The sequence below is a fragment of the Trichomycterus rosablanca genome, chromosome 7, assembly GCF_030014385.1.
Source record: "Trichomycterus rosablanca isolate fTriRos1 chromosome 7, fTriRos1.hap1, whole genome shotgun sequence".
Classification (NCBI taxonomy): domain Eukaryota; kingdom Metazoa; phylum Chordata; class Actinopteri; order Siluriformes; family Trichomycteridae; genus Trichomycterus; species Trichomycterus rosablanca.
The window spans coordinates 5,933,513-5,954,817 of NC_085994.1; the positions used below are offsets into that span (position 1 = coordinate 5,933,513).

The following is a 21,305-nucleotide window of genomic DNA, read 5'->3' on the forward strand; positions in this document are numbered from 1 at the left end:
GGACAGTGAGTGTAGAAACAAGGAGGTGGTTTTAATGTTATGGCTGATAAGTGTATATCTATATAAGTTGTATCTAAGATCTAGCAATATTTATCTAATAGTTCATATAATAAGTCATCATTTATTTAATTAAAAAACAGTTAGTATAAACTATAAGGCTCTAAAAAGTGATTTAGTTCTGTATCTGTATCTATACAGGGTGACTGTTGCCACTGTTACTAATATACTGACCTACAGACCACTCTTGGAGACTTTTGTCACAAGTTTTGTCACAGTGCTGGTGCCAAATACTGATTGGTGTAAAAAAAATAACTGAGTATCTTTCTTGAGTACTTTGCAGCACTCCAAAGGCCCAAGATTGAAGTTTATATCAGCCTCTCTTCTGGAGGCACTTTAAGTACGTTGCCCATCTCGAGCCGAGCTCCTGCCACCTCTTGTGCGCCAGGGCTGTAGGTGCCTTCAGACTGGCGCTTCCTTCGTGCAGTGAGCACCATGCAAGCCAAACCCACCACAGCCAGCAAAGCACCCAAACACATCAGTGGGATGGCCACCACCAGCCAAGGAATACGTTCTCTCTGATGCAGTCTCTATAAGAGAGGTAAGACAGCGAGGAGGGCAGGATAAAGAAGATTTAGACAAATGAATTAAAGGTGACCCATTCATCTCTTTTTTACTTCATGAGCTTATTCATATTTACTCATTATTGTTTCAGAAAGTCTACTGTATAATATACAGCAAATACTGAAGTATATAACAGGCAAACAACCAGATTTAGAAAATAAGGCTTGTTACTCACAGGAGTCTCACATTTTTCTCCACTGAAGCCTGGCAGGCACTCACACAGGTAATAATTCTGTCTATCCAAGCAGGTTCCTCCATTCAGACAGGGGCTAGACTCACATTCATCTATGTCAATCTCACATCTTTAAAACAAACAGAAAACAGGCTTACAATCAAATTATTAATTAAATTAGTGTAAGTATTACTACAGATAAGCTAAATGACAGACATGTTCTGAATCCATTATTTTTTCCCCAAAATGATTCAGGAATTTAATAATCCAATTTGCATGTTTTTACACAAGGGCAAGCCATAGCCTAGTGGTTAAGGTACTGGACTAGTGATCAGAAGGTCGCTGGTTCAAGCCCCACCACTGCCAGGTTGCTGCTGTTGGGCCCTTGAGCAAGGCCCTTAACCCTCAATTGCTCAGATTGTATACTGTCAGTGCAATGTAAGTCACTTTGGATAAAAGCATCTGCTATATGCCTAAAATGTAAATGTACACAAATTAACTGGATTTATTTTCAAAAACAACATACCACAACTTTTAATAGATCAATAACCCTAACAAATAATCATATGTATGCATGCTTTATTAGCCTTTATTGCTTTATTATGTAAATAACATAACAGAGTTTTGTTATGTTAAGGCAGAGATGGAGGGTATGACATAAATAGTCGTTGACTAGTCGACTAATCGAAAAAATAATCATCAGATTAGTCGACTACTAAAATAATCGTTAGTTGCAGCCCTAGTTTATATGACTAGGGCAGTTCTAGCCTAGTGGTTAGTAGTGGCCTAGTAATCGAAAGGTCGCTGGTTCAAGCCCTACCAATGTCAGGTTGTCACTGTTGGGCCCTTAAGCCTCAATTGCTTAGACAATATACTGTACTGTAAGTCACTTTGAATGAAAGCATCTGCTAGATATGACTTCTTCTTTATATCTGAAATCCCTTTTACATTTTTAATTCACAATGCCTGTGTTTATGTCAGTTTTACAGTCCTAATTTAAACTCTACAGAAACCAAAATGTCACACATAGACCCTAATTCAAATACAAATTCCTCTACAAACTCACCTATCTCCAATGTACCCAGGACTGCAGGTGCAGTTGGCCCCCCACGGTCCATTCATGCACACTCCTTGACTGCCACACTGCACATCAACTCCACACAGCAGTGGAGGAAAAGTCCATCTGGTAAATAAAGACTGAATTAGTGAAGCTCTACTAAAATCCACAGCTTCATAGGTTATGTGGATGCTGATTCAGATCTTACTTACTGGCACAGCGGACCACTGTATTCAGGTGGACAGATACAAGTATATCCCCCAACTTTGTTCACACAGGAGCCTCCATTCGAACAGGGCAGCTCCTGGCATTCATCTATGTCCTCATTGCAGCGCCTGCCTGTGTAGCCCCTGGCACACTGGCACTGGTAATCCCCAGGCAGATCCCTGCAGATCCCGTTCACACATGGCCCAGAGGCACACTCATCTACATCATCCTGGCAGTTTTCACCCTCCCAGCCTGGGGCGCAGTTGCAGCTGTAGAGATTGAAGAGGTCCTGGCATGAGCCGTTGTTTAAACACGGCTGCGAAAGACACAAGGGGGCGCCTCGGCACCCGAGCTGTGGCTCTTTTGTTCCCCAATAGGTGGTAAATCGTGAAAACTGGGGCACTTCTTCCTGAGCTCCTTTCACCAGCGGCAGGTACACACCTCCTATTCTGACTTCACCAAGACATCCAGTGTAATTTTCTGCCAGCCAAACGATGGAGTGGTTTAAAAAGTCCAGATTGGCACTAAATGCTCGGCTGAAACTGGTAGCTTGTCCATCGATTAAAAGGTGCCATCGCTTTACTGAGTAATATGTACCCAATTTCCTTAACTCCACGTGGTGCCACACTCCATCTGAAACCTCTACTTCGCTGGTGAAGGCCAACACTTCCTGGTTGTTGCTGCTGTGAATCTTCAGCAGTATGGACGAGTTCAGGAGGCCCATACAGAAGTACTCTGGGCCATTAGAGGTTCGAAGAAGTATACCACTCTCCTCACGTGTCCGCAGTTTCATAGACACTGATGTGACTGGGGCAGGTAAAGAGCCGTTGGCGCTGTACTTCAAAGCATTGTTCTCTAATGTGGCACTGGCCAAGCCTAGGGAAAGAGGAATTAAAAAATAATAATAATTATAATGATACATTAATTAGATTTACTTAACTTGCAAACTCATAGTGCATATGAAAATGTACAGAAGTTGTAGCTTATCACATATTTGACCTGGTTTAGCCTAATTATTACACTTTGCTGAGGTAAAAGCTGCTAAAACCATGTTCTACAATTACTGACTGTAGTCCATCTGTTTCTCTGCATGCTTTGTTAGCCTCCTTTCATGCTGTTCTTCAATGGTCAGGACTCTCCCAGGACCACCACAGAGCAGGTATTGTTTGGGTAGTGGATCATTCTCAGCACTGCAGTGACACTGACATGGTGGTGGTGTGTTAGTGTGTGTTGTGCTGCGCTGATGGAGTTTTTAAACACCTCACTGTCACTGTTGGACTGAGAATAGTCCACCAACCAAAAATATATCCAGCCAACAGTGCCCCGTGGGCAGCGTCCTGTGACCACTGATGAAGGTCTAGAAGATGACCAACTCAAACAGCAGCAATAGATGAGCGATCGTCTCTGACTTTACATCTACAAGGTGAACCAACTAGGTAGGAGTGTCTAATAGAGTGGACAGTGAGTGGACACGGTATTTAGAAACTCCAGGAGTGCTGCTGTGTCTGATCCACTCATACCAGCACAACACAACATTAAAACCAAGGAGGTGGTTTTAATGTTCTCAGTTGATCTCAGTTCCTTGTCTAGTTTCTTCCTTGTCCAGTGATAATAGGAACCCCAAAAAGCATTTTAAAATCCATTTTAAAAACTGAGAACTAAACTTACACTCATATCCATCAGGCAGGTCCACACACTGGCTGCCCGTGATACACGGGTCACTGGCACACCACACCCGGGTGTCGCACTTCTTCCCAGTAAAATTAGCTGGACAGGAACAGATGAAGTCATTCCATTTGATCAGACACTCTCCTCCATTTAGGCATGGCTTAGTCTAAAAGCATATACAGAAAAGAGTGTATAAATACTCAGGGTCTGTCTGAAAAACCTAGCAAGCTGTGTATATAGATGCATTTTATGTCATCCTATGCATGCTCCCACAAAAAAGGCTGTCTTAATTCTTAGGGTCTGTCTGAAAATAGAGAGACACATTTTACGTCATTGTAAGCGTGCTCCTAAGAAGAAAGCATGTCTAAATTGGAGGAATAATGCGCTAATCAGGGTGTGGCTCTCCGTGCACAAGGCTGATCCGCATATGAACTCATCTTGTGCAGGTAAAAAGATGCAGTCGGCTACTGCTCACATGTCGGAGGGGGCGTGTGTCAGTTCGCTCTCCTCAATCGGGGCAGGGGTCAGCACCAGTAGAGAGGAAGCATGAAGCAATTGGGTAAAAAATTGGGCACGCTAAATATCGGGAGAAAAAGTGAGAAAATGCAAAAAGAAATGCTCATACTGAGGTGCCTTAATTTTAAGTTATAAACCAACTGAATAATGAAAAGAAGCATCCGATACTTTGGTGAAGTGGTGAAGGCAATCCCAGCATTCAGTGAGGCACAACTTTTCTCACAAAAATTGCAAATATGGCGAATGTGGAGCAATTAAGAGTTCTTTTTGAATGTAAATACATTCTAATTGATTTTTTATTTGTATAAAGGTGTACAAGTGTAATTTATTGCTAATTCGGGCTTATCAGTTACAGTTTAACAGTTTTTGGTACACTGAGGAAGATGTTAGCTGGCATGCTAGCGGGTTGTACCACCTCAGTCTATTGGTTTGAATGGCCTGAGGCTAACTGTGTTAGCTTAGTAAGCAAAAACTGCGGTGACTGTCAAAGTAGTGTTTCTAAATAACCAGCTTTATGAGTTTGATGTCTTATTAGAATACTCTCTACTTAGGCAGCTGCCCAGGTAGGTAGTAGGCAGCAAGGCAGCTTGCTAGGTTTTCAGACAGACCCCTTAGATATTAAATACTTAGATAAGATTAATATTTTATGCATGTATAGAACTAAATCCAATACTGTATACAATGATTAGGGGCATTTGAGTTTTTGAGCTTGTATCTTTGGTAGTTTAGTGTTCCTCCTTTTAATTCTAACACCCCCTAAGTAGGCAATCCTATAGATGGATTCACTCACTCACTTTCTTAACCGCTTATCCAATCAGGGTCGTGGGGGTTGGGGCGGGTGTTGGAGCCTATCCCAGCTTTTCAATGGGCGCAAGGCACACAGTAACACCCTGGACAGGGCGCCAGTCTATCGCAGGGCAGACACACATACACACACCCATTCACCTACAGGGCAATTTAGTAAACCTGACTGCATGTTTTTGGACTGTGGGTCGAAAACCGGAGCCCCCAGAGGAAACCACGCAGACATGGGGAGAACATGCAAACTCCACACAGAAAAGACCCGGACCACCCCACCTGGGGATCGAACCCAGGACCTTCTTGCTGTGAAGCGACAGTGCTACCCACCGAGCCACCATGCTGCCCTCTAGATGGATTCAGAATAATAATAATGATAATAATTAAAACACATGTTGACTACATAAATGACTATACAGGAACTTACCTTACATGCTTGGTCACTGACACAGCGCTCCAGTATTTGATGAGAAATATTTGGTAAATAGCTTGGATGTTCAAATGTTTTAAGAGTTTTGTTCAATTGCATGTAGAACTGAGTGTCATCCATCCTTACATCCTGCAGACATCCTTTAAAGTAGCCTCCCCACTTTATGGCATTATCTTCTTCAGGAAGTCCACCGAGAAACGCCACGTCTCCCACCTCTACTTCAAATTTAGAAAAAGTCCCGGGACTGAAAAGTAATTTAGTGCGATTGAAGTACAAAAATCCTCCCTGACTGTCGATGGTTACGAGGAACTTTTCTCCGCTGGTGATGAAGGTAGAAGTTTCTCTGATGGCAGAGTAAACAGCGACGTTGATTGCGCCTCTCCTCAGGAACACGGTGAAATACGCCTGATTTCCTCGTTTCAGTTGAAAAACAACACCATCGTACTTGAGTGATCTCAAGAAAAATGAGAGGCTGATGTTCCCAGCGTGTCTCTGAGTTATGGGAAACGCAGCAAAGCTTTTGTTGTACTCATGACTGAATGTCCATGAAGAGTACTCTGGGGAGACAAGAAAACAAATATATATTAAATGATTTTAAGACTTAATTTTAAATTGACTGTATTGTATTTTGCTAATTATGGGTTGATGGCATAAAATATATCCAAATCAGGATCTACTACATACTTTGTTATTCCTATATATACACAATTTTATTCTGCAACACATCCTTCATGTACTGTAATACCTTCAAAAGCTAGCATCTGTCATTGTACTGTATGTGGGTGTCTTTGTGCCAGGGGCATGGGTTACTTGTGCAGCTGTGAAGGCACCATTACGTACAAACGGGTACAATTGGAAATATTCAGCCCTCCAAAGAAAATAGGGATTTACACTGACAAGGCATAACATTATGACCACTGACAGGTGAAGTTAATAACACTGATTATCCCTTCATCACGGCATCTGTTAGTAGGTGGGATATATTAGGCAGCAAGTGAACATTTTATCCTCAAAGTTGATGTTAGAAGCAGGAAAAAAGATCAAGGGTAAGGATTTGAGTCAGTTTGACAAGGGCCAAATTGAGATGGCTAGACAATTGGATCAGTGCATCTCCAAAACTAGAGCTCTTGTGGGGTGTTCCCGGTCTGCAGTGGTCAGTATCTATCAAAAGTGGTCAAAGAAAGGAACAGTGGTAAACCAGCGACAGGGTCATGGAAGTCTGACCCGCGTGGTCTGATCCAACAGACGAGCTACTGTAGCTTATATTGCTGAAGAAGTTAATGCTGGTTCTGATAGAAAGGTGTCAGAATACACAGTGCATCACATTTGCAGGGCTGTTTTGGCAGTGAAAGGGGGACCAACACAATATTAGAAAGGTGGTCATAATGTTATGCCTTGTCGGTGTATAACTCTAAACATCTCTGCCTCAACACTAAATTAAGACTTTATCAGTTAAGTGATACAGACAATTAACAAAGAAAATAAATGTAGTAATTTACATAAGCTAGATATCCCTACATAATACTGCTGATACTGAAACCTACTGCTGGTCTGTATGACCTAAAGTTGGGGTACAACATGATTAAAACACTGGGAACTCAATAACAACCCTTAATTTGCTTTGGCTATGACCTTCTTCCTCATCTTTTACATTTGGCTGCTAGATCATTCATCCCAATTTGCCCCTGTCCTAAACATCGTCCTCTGTCACACCAAACACCTGCATGTTCTCCCTCACCACATCCATAAACCTCTTTTTTGGTCTTCCTCTCCAACTCCTGCCAGGACTCCTTTAGATGTCTAATGTTTGTTTATTAGGATTTTAACGTCATGTTTTACACTTTGGTTACATTCATGGCAGGAACGATAGTTACTCATTACACAAGATTCATCAGTCCACAAGGTTATATCTAACACAGTCTTGGACAATTTGGTGTCTCCAGTTCACTTCACTTGAATGTCTTTGGACTGTGGGAGGAAACCGGAGCACCCGGAGGAAACCCACATGCAAACTCCACACAGAAAGGACCTGGACCGCCCCACCTGGGGATTGAACAAAGGACGTTCTTGCTGTGAGACGACAGTGCTACCCACTTAGCCACCATGCCACCCCAGATGTCTAATGAAATCTCTCTCAATGGATCAGAGCTGCTTTGACACCATATTAGGTGGGTGGTCCTTTTTGGTTTATCAGGGCAGAAGCTTCCTCATTTCACAATACATTAATTATAAATGTATAGATTTTAATAAAGAAATAATAATAATAAAATCATGCTGCACAGCTTCAATTATCTATGTTTAATCATTGGCATTGGTTTCCATATATTTTCTTTTAAATAATTGACTTAGAGAATAAGGCATAATATTTCGAGAATAAAGTTGCAATACTTTGATGTCAAATACAAATGAAGTCAAAACATTTCAAGAATAAGAGAGCCACAGTTTAGGAGTCAAGGTTTATAACTGAAACATACAGGATGTAATGGTACTTGCCCAGTGGTGGATTTGAACACAGAACCCCTGCGTACCACACAGGTGCCGTTACCGAGTGAGCTACCTGACCAATTAGGAATAGGACCCAAATGCTTAGTAATCGGATCGTGGACCTGATAATTTAACTCAAAAGACAAAAGACTCTCGAACCCAGGTCATTGCAGCTCTGAGCAAACGCTCTACCACTCAGCCAAGCAGACTCTGTAGAAAGTGCTTTAACTTAGGTGGATAAAAAAACAATGAGCCCAATCAGGTACAAAAGAAAATACAAAAACCACCTGTTTTGGGGAAATGTTTGAGCGGGAAAAAACTGAGAACAAAGGACTGCCAGGGGAAACACTGGCCACCTCAAGATTCACGAGGAAAAGAGGAAATTATAACAAAAGGCTTTCCCAGCAAAAGAGTAGAACTACAGAAGAACTAATATTTTAATTTTTACTTACTAATATATATTTATATATTTTTTTTTTTATTATTATTTTCTTTTGCAAGAGAGAAACTTGAGACAAGATAAAATGAGGGTGAGGGTGAGGGTGAGGGTGAGGGTGAGGGTGAGGGTGAGAGTGAAAGCTCTCAGTCCTCTACCCAGAATACCGGCTGTTCATGTTTGCTCAATATGAGACAAAGACCCAGCAATTTCTGCCTGCTTCTCTGTCTCTTTATAGACCTGTGCACAGGTGTTGTGCATTAGGCCTGATTGCCAGCTCGCTGTTGACCCCTAGTGACTGGAGTCTGCCTAGCCCCAAGGCCACCCCTTACACAGGATGCTTTAAAAAGGACGTTTGGGTGGCGAGGTTGGCCGCTCTTTGCAGGATGTGTTACTGAATTGTGCCTAGTGATTCTAGAAACTGGACTCACCACAATCCTGACCAAAACAATGCTGTGGTAAAACTTAAAAATAATAAGGGAAAAATTTGAAAGGCATGCTGCTTACCATGGGCACAGATATTTCCATAAAATGGTCTGTGACAGTCACATCTGTACTCCGTCCAAAGATCTACGCAGTGGCCCCGCTGGGAGCAAGCATCTGGTTGGCACCATTCAGGCTTTTCGCAGCCAAGTTGAATGTTTTTGGCCTGGTCTTGAGAGAGATCCTGGGGCAAAATAACCCAAAAATCAATAACTAGATCCTCTATGCACCCAACAAATTCTGTCCGAGTCTTTGTTTTCCCCAGTAATTCAGGTACTGGAACCCCACCAATATAAACTTTTTCCAGCCCGTGTTTCTCCAAAAAGAAGAGCTGATTGTGACCTCCATCTTCAACACGTGAGTTATTCTTATCCAGTAAAACCAGAACCAACTTCTCATCCACAGAAACAGTCACCCCGTGCCACAGCCCATCATTAAAATGTCCATTAAGCTTTACATTCAGCTTAAAGTCCCCTGATTCTGCTGTGGCTATGAGATTTCCATCTTCTATCTCCAGAGTGAAGAAATGCTCTGCACTTCCTCTGAAAAACAGCACCACGTCGGGTAACGTTGTTCTAAACCTTAGCGTCACATTAGGTGTCTGTGTGTCGTCTGATTTGCTTTGAGGAGCGTCCACAACCACATAGGCTCCCCTGGATGTGAAAAAAGTGGTGGACACGCTGCAGTCGGGACCATAGAAGCCAGGAGGACACCAGCAGGTGTAAGTGTGTTCGTCTCCATGTAGTGATGGCTCACACGTGCCTCCGTTGTGACAGGGTTCACTCACACAGCCGGTCAAAGCAACGTCACAGTTCCGGCCACCCCACGGCAGCTGGTGAGGGACGGGGTCAGGGCACAGACAGATGTAGTTATTAATGTCATCCTTACACACGGCATTATTTTGGCATGGTGCACTTTTACATTCGTCAATGTTCACCTCACATGTGGTACCTAGAAAAGATCAAAGTAATCAGTTATTACAAAGAGACTATTGACTGAAACTTTACAGCACTCTGGGATAATGTGTACGATTGGGCAGTGGTAGCTCAGTGGTTAAGGTACTAGGTTATTAATCAGAAGCTTGCCAGTTCGAGCCCCACCACCACCGCGTTGGCACTCTAAGGCCCTTTACTCTTGAATTGTATTTAGTTGTAAGTCATCTTGGATAAAAGCATCTGCTAAATGCTGTAAATGTAAGTGGGTGCCTCCCAATAACCCATACCCATTTCCAAAGTGTCAATCAATCAAAAGGCAAGTTCTAACAAAAACATATAATACAGATTTATGTTTGGCCCACCATGACTCCAATCAGGATTAAGTAATTAATTAATATAATTAAAGTTGCCCAGGTAGGTGCACTGTGCTGGGTTTGATTCCCTGGGGGAGCGACCCTGGTCCTTTCTGTGTGAAGTTTGCATGTTCTTGCATGTGCTCAGGTGGCGCAGTGGCCCACCACAGGATTTTGGCCCACCACTCTGAATTTTAGCGGTCCTATTGGCCAGCGCATATACAGACATGACTGCCCCATGTCCTGATGGCCAAAGCCATGCAGTGGACTGGCACCTTGCCCTACCCTGCCCAGGTAAAAAAAATCATATACTGTAGTTTACTTTAAGTCACACAATCTGTTGTCTTAATTTTAGTCAGCATTATTTTACAGGTACTGTATATGTACACTTTTGACTCCAACTGTATACAGAATTTGTGAATTATGTAGTATTCAGTCTTTAATATTTAGTGACTGTTTTATCCTGATCAGGTTCATTGATTTGATGTCTGTTCTGATTCACAGTGCAGGTATACCACACTGAGGAAAGCACGTATGATGTCATGTATTTACTAGGGATGTAACGATGCACCATAAGACAGTTAAAAATCGATTCACATGTGTAACGATTCAAATTGGTTTACATGTATAACAATCGTGGGTAGAATGTATCGTTACATCCCTAGTATTTACCCATGGAAAGTTTGTGTACTTGTGGAAAAATATTAACAAAATATAAAATATTTAAGTAAATTCTTTTTTTATGAGGACACAATGACAAATATTAACAGGAAAAATTTCACATTATTTTAAATGATATGACACAGCCTCTAGCCATAATATATTAAATGTTGACTGACTTTTAACTGATATTTTACACAACTGTGATTTTACACAGCTATAACAATTAATTAATTAATTAATATTGTAATGTAGTAAAAATACAACCGTTCAACCCTGAAACTACATGGTGTATACATCCGCCTTTACACTTCAGTAGGTCTAAATATTGGACACATTGATATTTCTAGTTAAAAAAACTTAACTGAGTGTTACAGTTTTTAGTACTAGTGCACAATAACTATATACTTAATATTTATTTAATAAGGTACCTAAATACATATGCTAATTCCAACCTAAAAAATATTCAATTAAATTTCAGGAATGACTATGTAAAAATTAAACCCAAACTTGGATTGGACAACTTTTTAAGGTCCACATTTCTAAGTCTTCCACTCTCTGCTAGTACAGTCAGCTTGTGGCAGCAAACAACCTGCCAGTGAATTTTACCTGTGAAGGAAAGCAGCCCACAGCATATCAGTGCCACTCTTAATCCTCTCATCACCACAAAACATCGTAGCCGAAGAGACATTCCTCAACGAGCTTTGGCAGATACTGACAGAAAGGTGGCAGGTACCTAGACAGCCATCAGAGCAACATCTGTCTTTCTCACTGCTGCTTTTCTCACACGCCCTCTCATGCTCCCTCTCTCTCTCACATACAAAAACATACTCGCAATCACAGACACGAAACCCCACGCACCCTTCCCCTCAGTACCAGGCAAGCAGGGATTATTACGGAATGAGCCATTACCACTCCCCCACAGCCAAACCGCCCTGCCTGGAATAATTATGTATCAAGCCTCCCTTGGCTGTCCCTCCATCTATCTTCCTATCTCTGCTGTCCCAGCTGGCTCCTGTCTGTGCTGACAACAGGAATGCTTGTATAAAGGCCTGTAGGAGTGATGGGCAACTCTGCCAACCTGTGAATTATTACTAAGGATGTGATTTTAAACAAACCCTGCAAGATTGCCTTAAGCAAAGAGTGAAAAGAACCAATTAATTATGTTTTGTGCCACAACAATAAGCTGTTTCAGGTTATTCCTTTTGACAGCCTTTCGGCCTTTAAGTGAGGTCGGGAGTCAAGTTTAACGGTTCAGCTACATTATTTTAATCTGTTGATCTATAAATAAAGTCTAAGTAAATGGCATTATATAAATGTAATGGTCCTAAATTTCAGACCACACACAATATTAATGTAATTCATTTTGAAATTGGTGACTAAAACCTATCGATTCCAGTGACTCCAAAAGTATGAATACTTGAGGGTGTATAGAAGGGAATATAGAAGGGTAATCTAGGGCAAATGAAATGCCTTTATTAGTCATATACATGTACATATACTGATCAGTCATAACATTAAAATCACCTCCTTGTTTTTACACTCACTGTTCATTTTATCAGCTCCACTTACCATATAGAAGCACTTTGTAGTTCTACAATTACTGACTGTAGTGCATCTGTTTCTCTGCATGCTTTGTTAGCCCTTTTTCCTGCTGTTCTTCAATGGTCAGAACCCAGCTCAGCACTGCAGTGACACTGACATGGTGGTGGTGTGATAGTGTGTGTTGTGCTGGTATGAGTGGATCAGACACAGCAGCGCTGCTGGAGTTTTTAAATACCGTGTCCACTCACTGTCCACTCTATCAGACACTCCTACCTAGTTGGTCCACCTTGTAGATGTAAAGTCAGAGACGATCGCTCATCTATTGCTGCTGTTTGAGTTGGTCATCTTCTAGACCTTCATCAGTGGTCACAGGACGCTGCCCACGGGGCGCTGTTGGCTGGATAATTTCGGTTGGTGGACTATTCTCAGTCCAGCAGTGACAGTGAGGTGTTTAAAAACTCCATCAGCATAGCTGTGACTTGTCCACTCATACCATCACAACACACACTAACACACCACCAACATGTCAGTGTCACTGCAGTGCTAAGAATGATCCATCACCTAAATAATACCTGCTCTGTGGTGGTCCTGTGGGGGTCCTGACCATCGAAGAACAGCATGAAAGGGGGCTAACAAAGCATGCGGAGAAATAGATGGACTACAGTCAGTAATTGTAGAACTACAAAGTGCTTCTATATGGTAAGTGGAGCTGATAAAATAGATAGTAAGTGGTAGTAGTAAACAAGGAGGTGGTTTGAATGTTATGGCTGTATTTCGTTATTTGCATATCCCAGCTTCTTTGGAAGTTGGGGTCAGAGAACAGATGCAGCCATTGTACGGCACCCCTGGAGCTGAAAGGGCTAAGAGCCTTGGACCGTGTTCATGTCAGACCAGGAAAAGGCTTTTAAGTTACCCATAAAAACTTTTACAGACGTGTCACTGACAGACTAACCTGTGAATCCCAAGGGGCATAAACACTTATATGCATTGATCAGGTCCTCACAGCTTCCACCATTTTGGCACGGCATGGACTCGCACTCATCTATGTTAACTGAGCAGTTTTCCCCTGCAAATCACAACACATTACCGGTCAACACTCTGGTCCCAAATACCTTTGAAAATATATAAAATCTTTAGGATGTAGAAAAGTTGTAGTAAAACTCACCTGTAAAGCCAGACAAGCACTGGCAGAGGTAGCCAGCAGCATGCTGATAGACGAAGGCTGCATCTAGCTGGGCCAGGACTCCGTAATGGCTCTGGTCTGAACGCTGGAAACACTTGCCATTATTCTCACAGGGCTGAGCTGCACACTCGTCCACATCCACCTCACAGTTCTGCCCCTCGTAGCCTGCAGCAGCAAAAAAAAATCTCTCAGTGAGGCATTAAAGGATGCATACAAATACTTCTCATGCATTATGTTTGGACATAAAGACGCTTTACTACATTGCATTAATGTCATGCTCCTTTATGAACTGCTGAGCACCCTGCTGGTCCTTTCTGTGTGAAGTTTGCATGTTCTACCTGTGTCCATGTGGACTGAATTTCACCCAATAAATCAGACCCACTGCAACCCTGACCAGGATAAAGCAGTGGTATGTTTAGCCAAACATATTGCTAACAGGTGCAATATGTGCAGACATGCCATTTTTAAGAACAAACACTGACTTTACAATTCGTCAGACCGAACAGCACTGTCATGTTGAAGCTACCATGAATAACTAAGTGTAGTTAGTTTGAATTAAAATTGTTTGTAAGCCAAAACAACTTCTCTAAATGCCACACAAAAGTCCACAAAAGTTTAGATAAGGATTACAGAAGTCATTGGGTAGTATGTCTTTGTTGGCAACAAAATTGGCATTGACTTCATTATTAAGTACTTAATTATTTGTGATCCTTGCTGAATATCCACACACAAGTCTAAGATCTCTATATACAGGATGCGAAGAATCAGATGCAGTGGTGTTTCACTGGTTTGGACTGGAACATTTATTTATTGTTCTAGTTCTACAATTCTAGAGTACTTTGTGCAGCACCTGGCATGAAGAAATGGATTGTTGAGTTGGGTGTGGAAGAACTTGCCTAGGCTGCACAGTCATTGCTATAGATCTCTTCAACGTGTTACAAAAGTAGTGTAATTTCTTTAAATTACTTTTCAGTATACATGTGGGACACACCAAATACTGATTCACATGGTTTAGCAATAATATATTATTATATGGAACTCATATTTAGGTGTCCACATATTGATGGTTCTGTAGATATTTTCAGTCTTTGCTCTACAGGTAATATGTTATCATTAATACATTTAATATTCCATGCATGAATTAAATGTGTTACACCATGTGAAAAAAAAAATATGTAGTGCAAGCTGAAGAGAGTAAAAAAATCACTGGTTTGTCAACTTCCTATTTACTCCTCTAGAGGGCAGTGCTGGGTAATACATGAAATACCTGAAGCTCTATTAAGGAAATGTATGGAACAAGTTAGACCTACTACACCCAAATGGTGGTTTTCTAGAAGAATGTTCAACATTTCCTTTATTCCCCCTCCCAACAGGAATGTCTTTAAATATACCATTTATTACTAACTTTTACTACTAATTAATTAATACTACCCATGTACCCTTCATAAAATATCCTTTATTTGTCATATATACATATACAGGTGTACAGTACAATGAAATTCTTTCTTCTCATATCCCAGCTTGTTTGGAAGCTGGGGCCAGAGCGCAGGGTCAGCCATTGTACAATGCCCCTGGAGCAGAGAGGGTTAAGGGCCTTGCTCAGGGACCCAACAGTGGCTGCATAGCAGAGCCTGGATTTGAACCGCCAATCTTCCGGTTGATAGCCCAAAGCTCTACCCACTAGGCTAGTACTAACCAAAGTCCAAAAAAAATGAGACAGTAGGAAAAACATCAAGAACACACAGCAACATTTGTTCTTTTTGTATATATAATTTAATGGCTGTTCCAAAAAAGATGGGGCAGGATGATGTTTATTACTGTGTTGTCAGCCTTTAACATGTTAATTCTAAGCATATTTAAAACCCAAGTTTTAAAGAAGCTTTTCAGTTTATAATGCACAGCCATCTGAGACATCAAAGGTTAACGGCATTTGATAGACGTTATTGTTCTTGCTGTTTACGCCAGAGATTTCTCTGAATTTTCTTAATCTTTTAATAATGTTATGAATTGTAGATGGTAAAATGTCTTCATTTATTTTAACCATGCAGTGGTGAACTTGTATTTACTGTTAGAGTATTTGCTTACACAGCTTTTGCAAAGACAAAGAGGTATACCTTAATCCATCATTGCTCAGACTGAGCCATTTGTTAACGTTCCTTTAATACCCTACTTTTTCTTCTCAATATTTGCCCTGTCTTATTTTGCCCCTGTATAAACTGCCCATACAAGCATCCAGTTGAGAAATAGCAAATATTAACAAAAAAGTAAAACCTGAAATATATTTTGTGCTATTTTTAATTCATACCTGCTACCTGGGGGCATTTAACAAATGTTAAATGTCAAAATAATAGAAACGCCCAAATTTGGACCCAAATACATTAACCAATATTTCAAGAATACATGCAACAGATATACTTTATGCAACATGTTTTGGCCCTTAGTACAACAGAAAAATGTAGATGATTACCTGGCCAGCACTGACAAGTGTATTGATTCACTCCTTCGATACATGTGGCTCCATGCTGACAGGGGTCAGATGCACATTCAGGAATGTCCTCTTCACAGATTTGTCCAGCAAACCCAGTTCCACTGCAGTCACACTCGTACCTCGAATTTGACCACAAAAATCAACTTAATTCCCCATTAAAAGACAGTCCAGGTCTATTCCCTCTTTAATTATCAATACTTTTCCCTTTATCAATTCTCAGATCCTATTGCCCTTTAAATTCACTAATGTTTTGAACCTTTTGGCTCCCCAGATATTCATTAAGTTAAAAAATAGTATTAATGTAAAATTCTTGGAGCTGCCTATAAAACAAAGTTCCTATGTAATACAGATCTACACATTATTTAGAATATAATAATATTTCATATTAAATTTTAATATTAATATTTAATTTCATTCGATTTTCATAGTTTTCACCTTATCTTGGTCAGGGCAGGCTTGGTTTTACCAGGAAACACTGGGAGCAAGGCAGGAAAACCTTGGTCAGGCCGCCAATCCATCGCAGGGCTTCTGCCACCCCCCTCCTTATACATAGCCAATCATGTCTGTGTAGAAACCCAGCTAATATTCAAACCTGAGTCTCATCAATGGTGGGCTAACCAGGATGCCATAGTAATGATAATAATAATAATAATAATAATAGAAGAAGAAGATGAAGAAGAAGAAAGGGCGCTCAAGTTGCACAGCAGTCTATTACGCTGGCCCACCACCAATGACACCCAGGTTCTAAACTCAGCGGTGCTATCTGCCTAATTGAACCCACTTATCACTTACATTTGGTTAAATAATTTACAGGGCATTTACTTTTTACACAGGAGCCGATGTTATATCAAACTTTGTTTATCTAAAACAAATACTCAAAAAGGGGGTAAATATTTTTTTTACTACACTATATGTGTAATTGTTTATTTACATATAATTACTTACATATAATATAATTATGTCAATTACAGATAATTAGGTAATGTACATATAATTATGTAAATTTATGGTCTAATTCTTCTTTTATATTAAGTGCTTGACTTTATCCTGATTAGGATGACAGTGGGTCTTGAGTCTATTTGGACAATTAGGCAACACACTTATTTATTCAAACATACTCATACCTAGGCATATTCAAGTAGCCATTAAACCTAATAGCATGGGAAGATGTGAAATTAAATTAGTCCAATAGAGTAGTCCAATCCAGATAAACATAGATATGGAAATGTTATTGACACAATTTTAAACATGAAAAGTGAGAAACTAAAGGTTGCTGCAGTCACCACATACTCCTGAAGCACATCCCCATCCCTTAAGAACTTCCACACACACACTCCCACAATTAAGGGTCCTTCACAACTATGGGTCAGTTTGAGTACTGCCTGTTAGAAATTGTTTTCTGGCAGCTTTAGACATTCCGGCCCTTGGTATAATTGGTGGTGTGTTTTGTAAAGCTGCTAAACCAAGGCCCCTGATTTGAACAGATAGAGGGCTGCCCCAGCTCATCAACGGTGTAAATCCCCCCACAGACAGATTAGTGTAAGATATAAATGAGTCATATTTACTGATAGTGGGCTCTGGGTGACTAATCAGTCAAGATAAATCCATCTTAATCTAGCACGTCAGCAGTAAGACAAGTTCTCAGTAGCCTCATTTCATTCTAAACTCCTAATTAAAGTTCTATAAAGATCACCAGTACATTATTTTAAATGTAACAAATGATTTGGTGTTCTATACTTCCCCAGGTCCAGAGCAGGGTATGAGAGAGAGAGAAAAAAAAACCCAATGTAATCACACTTATTTTCTCCAGATAAAGAAGAACACCTAACTCTTATGTGGTTCTCCAAAACCTACAGAGAGTAACTCTGGTATATGTCATTATCACACCTTGGGTCACATGCCTCACATACCAGGAGATTACAACCCAGACATCGTGTGAGCTCTAGAAAAGAATTTAAGCCACTGATCATGTAATTTTGATAGTGGGGCACTTGAACACTAGGCATTTGCATCTAAATTTTTACATTATTTTAGCATGGCTATATTAACATATGAAGTCATTTGAGGATTAATAGATGGCAACTTAGATGGAAAAGGTCAAGAAATGTCAAGATCAATAAATGCATGAGAAAAGTTAGTTGTATATTAAGTTATTTGTATTAGAGATACTGAAAATCCCTGCATGCAGGACACACCTCTGATGCTTTTTAAAGGACTATTATTTGTTGTTTGTTTTAAGTGAACAAAAGTATATATTTAAATTAACAGACAATTATTTAACAATTAGTTGTCAAATGTTAAAATCTACATAAAGGTTTTATCAAAGGAAAAGCATTTAAGACACAAAACAAAAAGTACAGCTTAGGTTCCTGATAAAATTTAACTTAGTGCCTTAACATATTTTTGTTTATATGATATGAGACATTGACTCTTCTGCCATGATGAATTATTGCAAAACTCAATGTTTGTAGGTAATTTATATGGACTCAAATTTGGCTGTTATAGTAATACTGTGGATACCACATAGTGTTGCACAATGACAACAGACTTTGTACTGATGTTCATTGGAGTTGATATTGCACTATTCTGAATACGGTTCCAGTCCTTTACATGTGTCATTTACACACCCCAAACCTTGCCAAACAACACAAAGCTTCAAAATTAAAATACTTCTCTAAACATTTAAATCTAACTACGCTGAAAACATTTACATTAACATTAACAATAGTTTCTTTTCTACAGTTTAGTTTGTCTTTACTTTGAGCTCTTACCCGTTCACCATGTCGATACATAAACCGTTGTTGAGGCATGGCACGCTGGCACACTCGTTGATGTCCACCTCACAGTTAATGCCATCAAACCCAGACAGACACTCACAGGTGTAAAAGCCCACATGGTCATGACATGTAGCACCATTCTGACACGGTGTTACTTCACATTCATCTATTTCCACCTCACAGTTCACTCCTGCAAATGAACAAAAAATGTCTCATTAACTCTGATTAACCCCCAATTTGTTCTATTTACTTCTTAGCAACTGATGACCAATTTACAAAAGCCATTCCTTGTAATCTTATAAAAAATAAATAAAATAAAATGTTAATATTGTAATTAGGAACACATATTTCGCCAGTGTCTTTTACTTGATAACTGATTACCATTAGTTAACAGTTAACAATCAACCGACAGTTATAAGTAATAATACACTGCACACCAGTAATGTAGTATTCTAAGTGTAGATTTAAATAAAGCCAATAGTTCAGTTCAGTACAAGTGCTAATTGACACCGGTACCTTAACATGCAATAACAGTCAATACTGATGCAAAATACACTGACCAGGCATAACATTAAAACCACTGACAGATGAAGTGAATAACACTGATTATCTCTTCATCACGGCACCTGTTAGTGGGGGGAATATATTAGCCAGCAAGTGAACATTTTATCCTCAAACTTGATGTGTTAGAAGCAGGAAAAATGAGCAAGCGTGAGGATTTGAGCGAGTTTGACAAGGGCCAAATTGTGATGGCTAGACGACTGGGTCAGAGCATCTCCAAAACTGCAGCTCTTGTGGGGTGTTTCCGGTCTGCAGTGGTCAGTATCATTCAAAAGTGGTCTAAGGAAGGAACAGTGGGGAACCGGCGACAGAGTCATGGGCGGCCAAGGCTCATTGATGCACGTGGGGAGCGAAGGCTGGCCCGTGTGGTCCGATCCAACAGACAAACTAATGCTGGTTCTGATAGAAAGGTGTCAGACCTCATGCCTCGATGGGTCAGGGCTGTTTTGGCAGCAAAAGTGGGACCAACACAATATTAGGAAGGTGGTCATAATGTTATGCCTAATTGGTGTAGCTTCCACTGATGATGTTTTCTGTGAACACAACAGGCGCATACACACTGAGAGTCATTAAGGGTGCATCAGAGATTAACACTTTCTATAATGGATGCTGGATTAAGAATCCTGTATTTAATTCTAAAGGTCGCTGTTTTATTAACATTTAGGCCATTTGTTGTATTATTTACTTCATGAATCTTCACTGATCAATAATGTGCTTTCTTATTAACTATAGTGCATTATTTGGTAGTAAAAATTTATATTTCTTCAACCATGTTTGACCACCCATGGAAGCAATATGAATTTCCATGTATGCTCATTTAAACAGTATTAAAGATGTGGAAACAATTCTAGATCTGTTTCTAGTACATGTCAAATACTAATAGATATATACAGTACATTTACGGTAATGTTGTTCAATTTTCAAATGAAAGCAATAAACTAAATAAACTTAAACTTAGATTACCTTTCCACCTAAACTTAAATTTTAAATTTAAGCAACAAACCACTTTAAACCCCTAGCAACAAAAACATTAATGTTGTATATTGTGTGTTTATTAGCAAGATGGCTATTAAAGTACACATTAAGCAACATCCTTACCTGTGAACCCATCGAGACACTTACAGATGTAGCGATCCTTGCCATTAATACAAGTTCCGTTGTTTTCACAGGGCCGGGATGCACACTCATTAATGTCTATCTCACAGTTGTAACCTTGAAACCCAGGTACACAGAAGCAGTGGTACACATCTACACCCTCACGGCAGATGGCTCCGTTCTGACAAGGCTGGGATAGGCATTCATCAATGTAATTTTCACACTGGTTCCCCTGGAAGCCAGGGGCACAATGGCACTCATAGCCACTTGGTGTCCACATGCAGGAAGCATTGTTAAAGCATGGATCATCTGAGCAGTCCATCACCTCTGTCTGACAGTCCTCACCACTGTAGCCCTTTGGGCAGTGACAGGAATATCCATTCGACTCGTCCACACAAAGGCTCTTAATTCCGGTGCATGGGTTGCTTTCACATTCATCCAAGTTATGGGTGCAGTAAGGGCCCCCGAAGCCATCCGGGCACGGGCAGTAATAGTTCTCCATGCCCGGGGTACTGATGCAGTTGGAGCAGTTGACATTAGCACATGCATCATAAAGATGATCACAGTCTTTACCCACATAGATAAGTGGCTCTTTTGGGCATAAGCATGCATAATCATCCACTGCTTCAATGCATGTGCCTCCATTTTGACATGGTGAGGACAAACAAATTTCTGTCTTCGCCGTGCAGAAGACTCCTGGAATAGGGTTAAATGAAATAGGGTTAATTATTCACAAAACAGTTTACATATTAAATAATATTTGGCATGGCTTTTAAATAACAAGTCTAAAGAATTTATTATACTGTAGATCCAGTTTTTATAAAACCATCTTTTAT

At 40.3% G+C, this 21,305-nt stretch overlaps 1 protein-coding gene across 1 annotated transcript in view; it reads right to left on the reverse strand.

Annotated features, from left to right (window-relative positions):
* Window positions 1-365: 365 nt before the first annotated feature.
* crb2b (crumbs cell polarity complex component 2b) overlaps window positions 366-21,305 on the reverse strand; it is a 36,075-nt gene continuing 15,135 nt past the window's right edge. The window contains exons 2-13 of the mRNA XM_062998301.1: window positions 20,473-21,165; window positions 18,808-19,003; window positions 16,016-16,155; window positions 13,531-13,713; window positions 13,318-13,431; window positions 8,897-9,823; window positions 5,467-6,026; window positions 3,726-3,891; window positions 2,063-2,933; window positions 1,860-1,976; window positions 797-923; window positions 366-587 (exon numbers count right to left, since the gene is read on the reverse strand). Of these exons, the coding sequence (XP_062854371.1) occupies window positions 366-587; window positions 797-923; window positions 1,860-1,976; window positions 2,063-2,933; window positions 3,726-3,891; window positions 5,467-6,026; window positions 8,897-9,823; window positions 13,318-13,431; window positions 13,531-13,713; window positions 16,016-16,155; window positions 18,808-19,003; window positions 20,473-21,165 (4,316 nt within the window). The remainder of the gene's footprint in view (window positions 588-796; window positions 924-1,859; window positions 1,977-2,062; window positions 2,934-3,725; window positions 3,892-5,466; window positions 6,027-8,896; window positions 9,824-13,317; window positions 13,432-13,530; window positions 13,714-16,015; window positions 16,156-18,807; window positions 19,004-20,472; window positions 21,166-21,305) is intronic.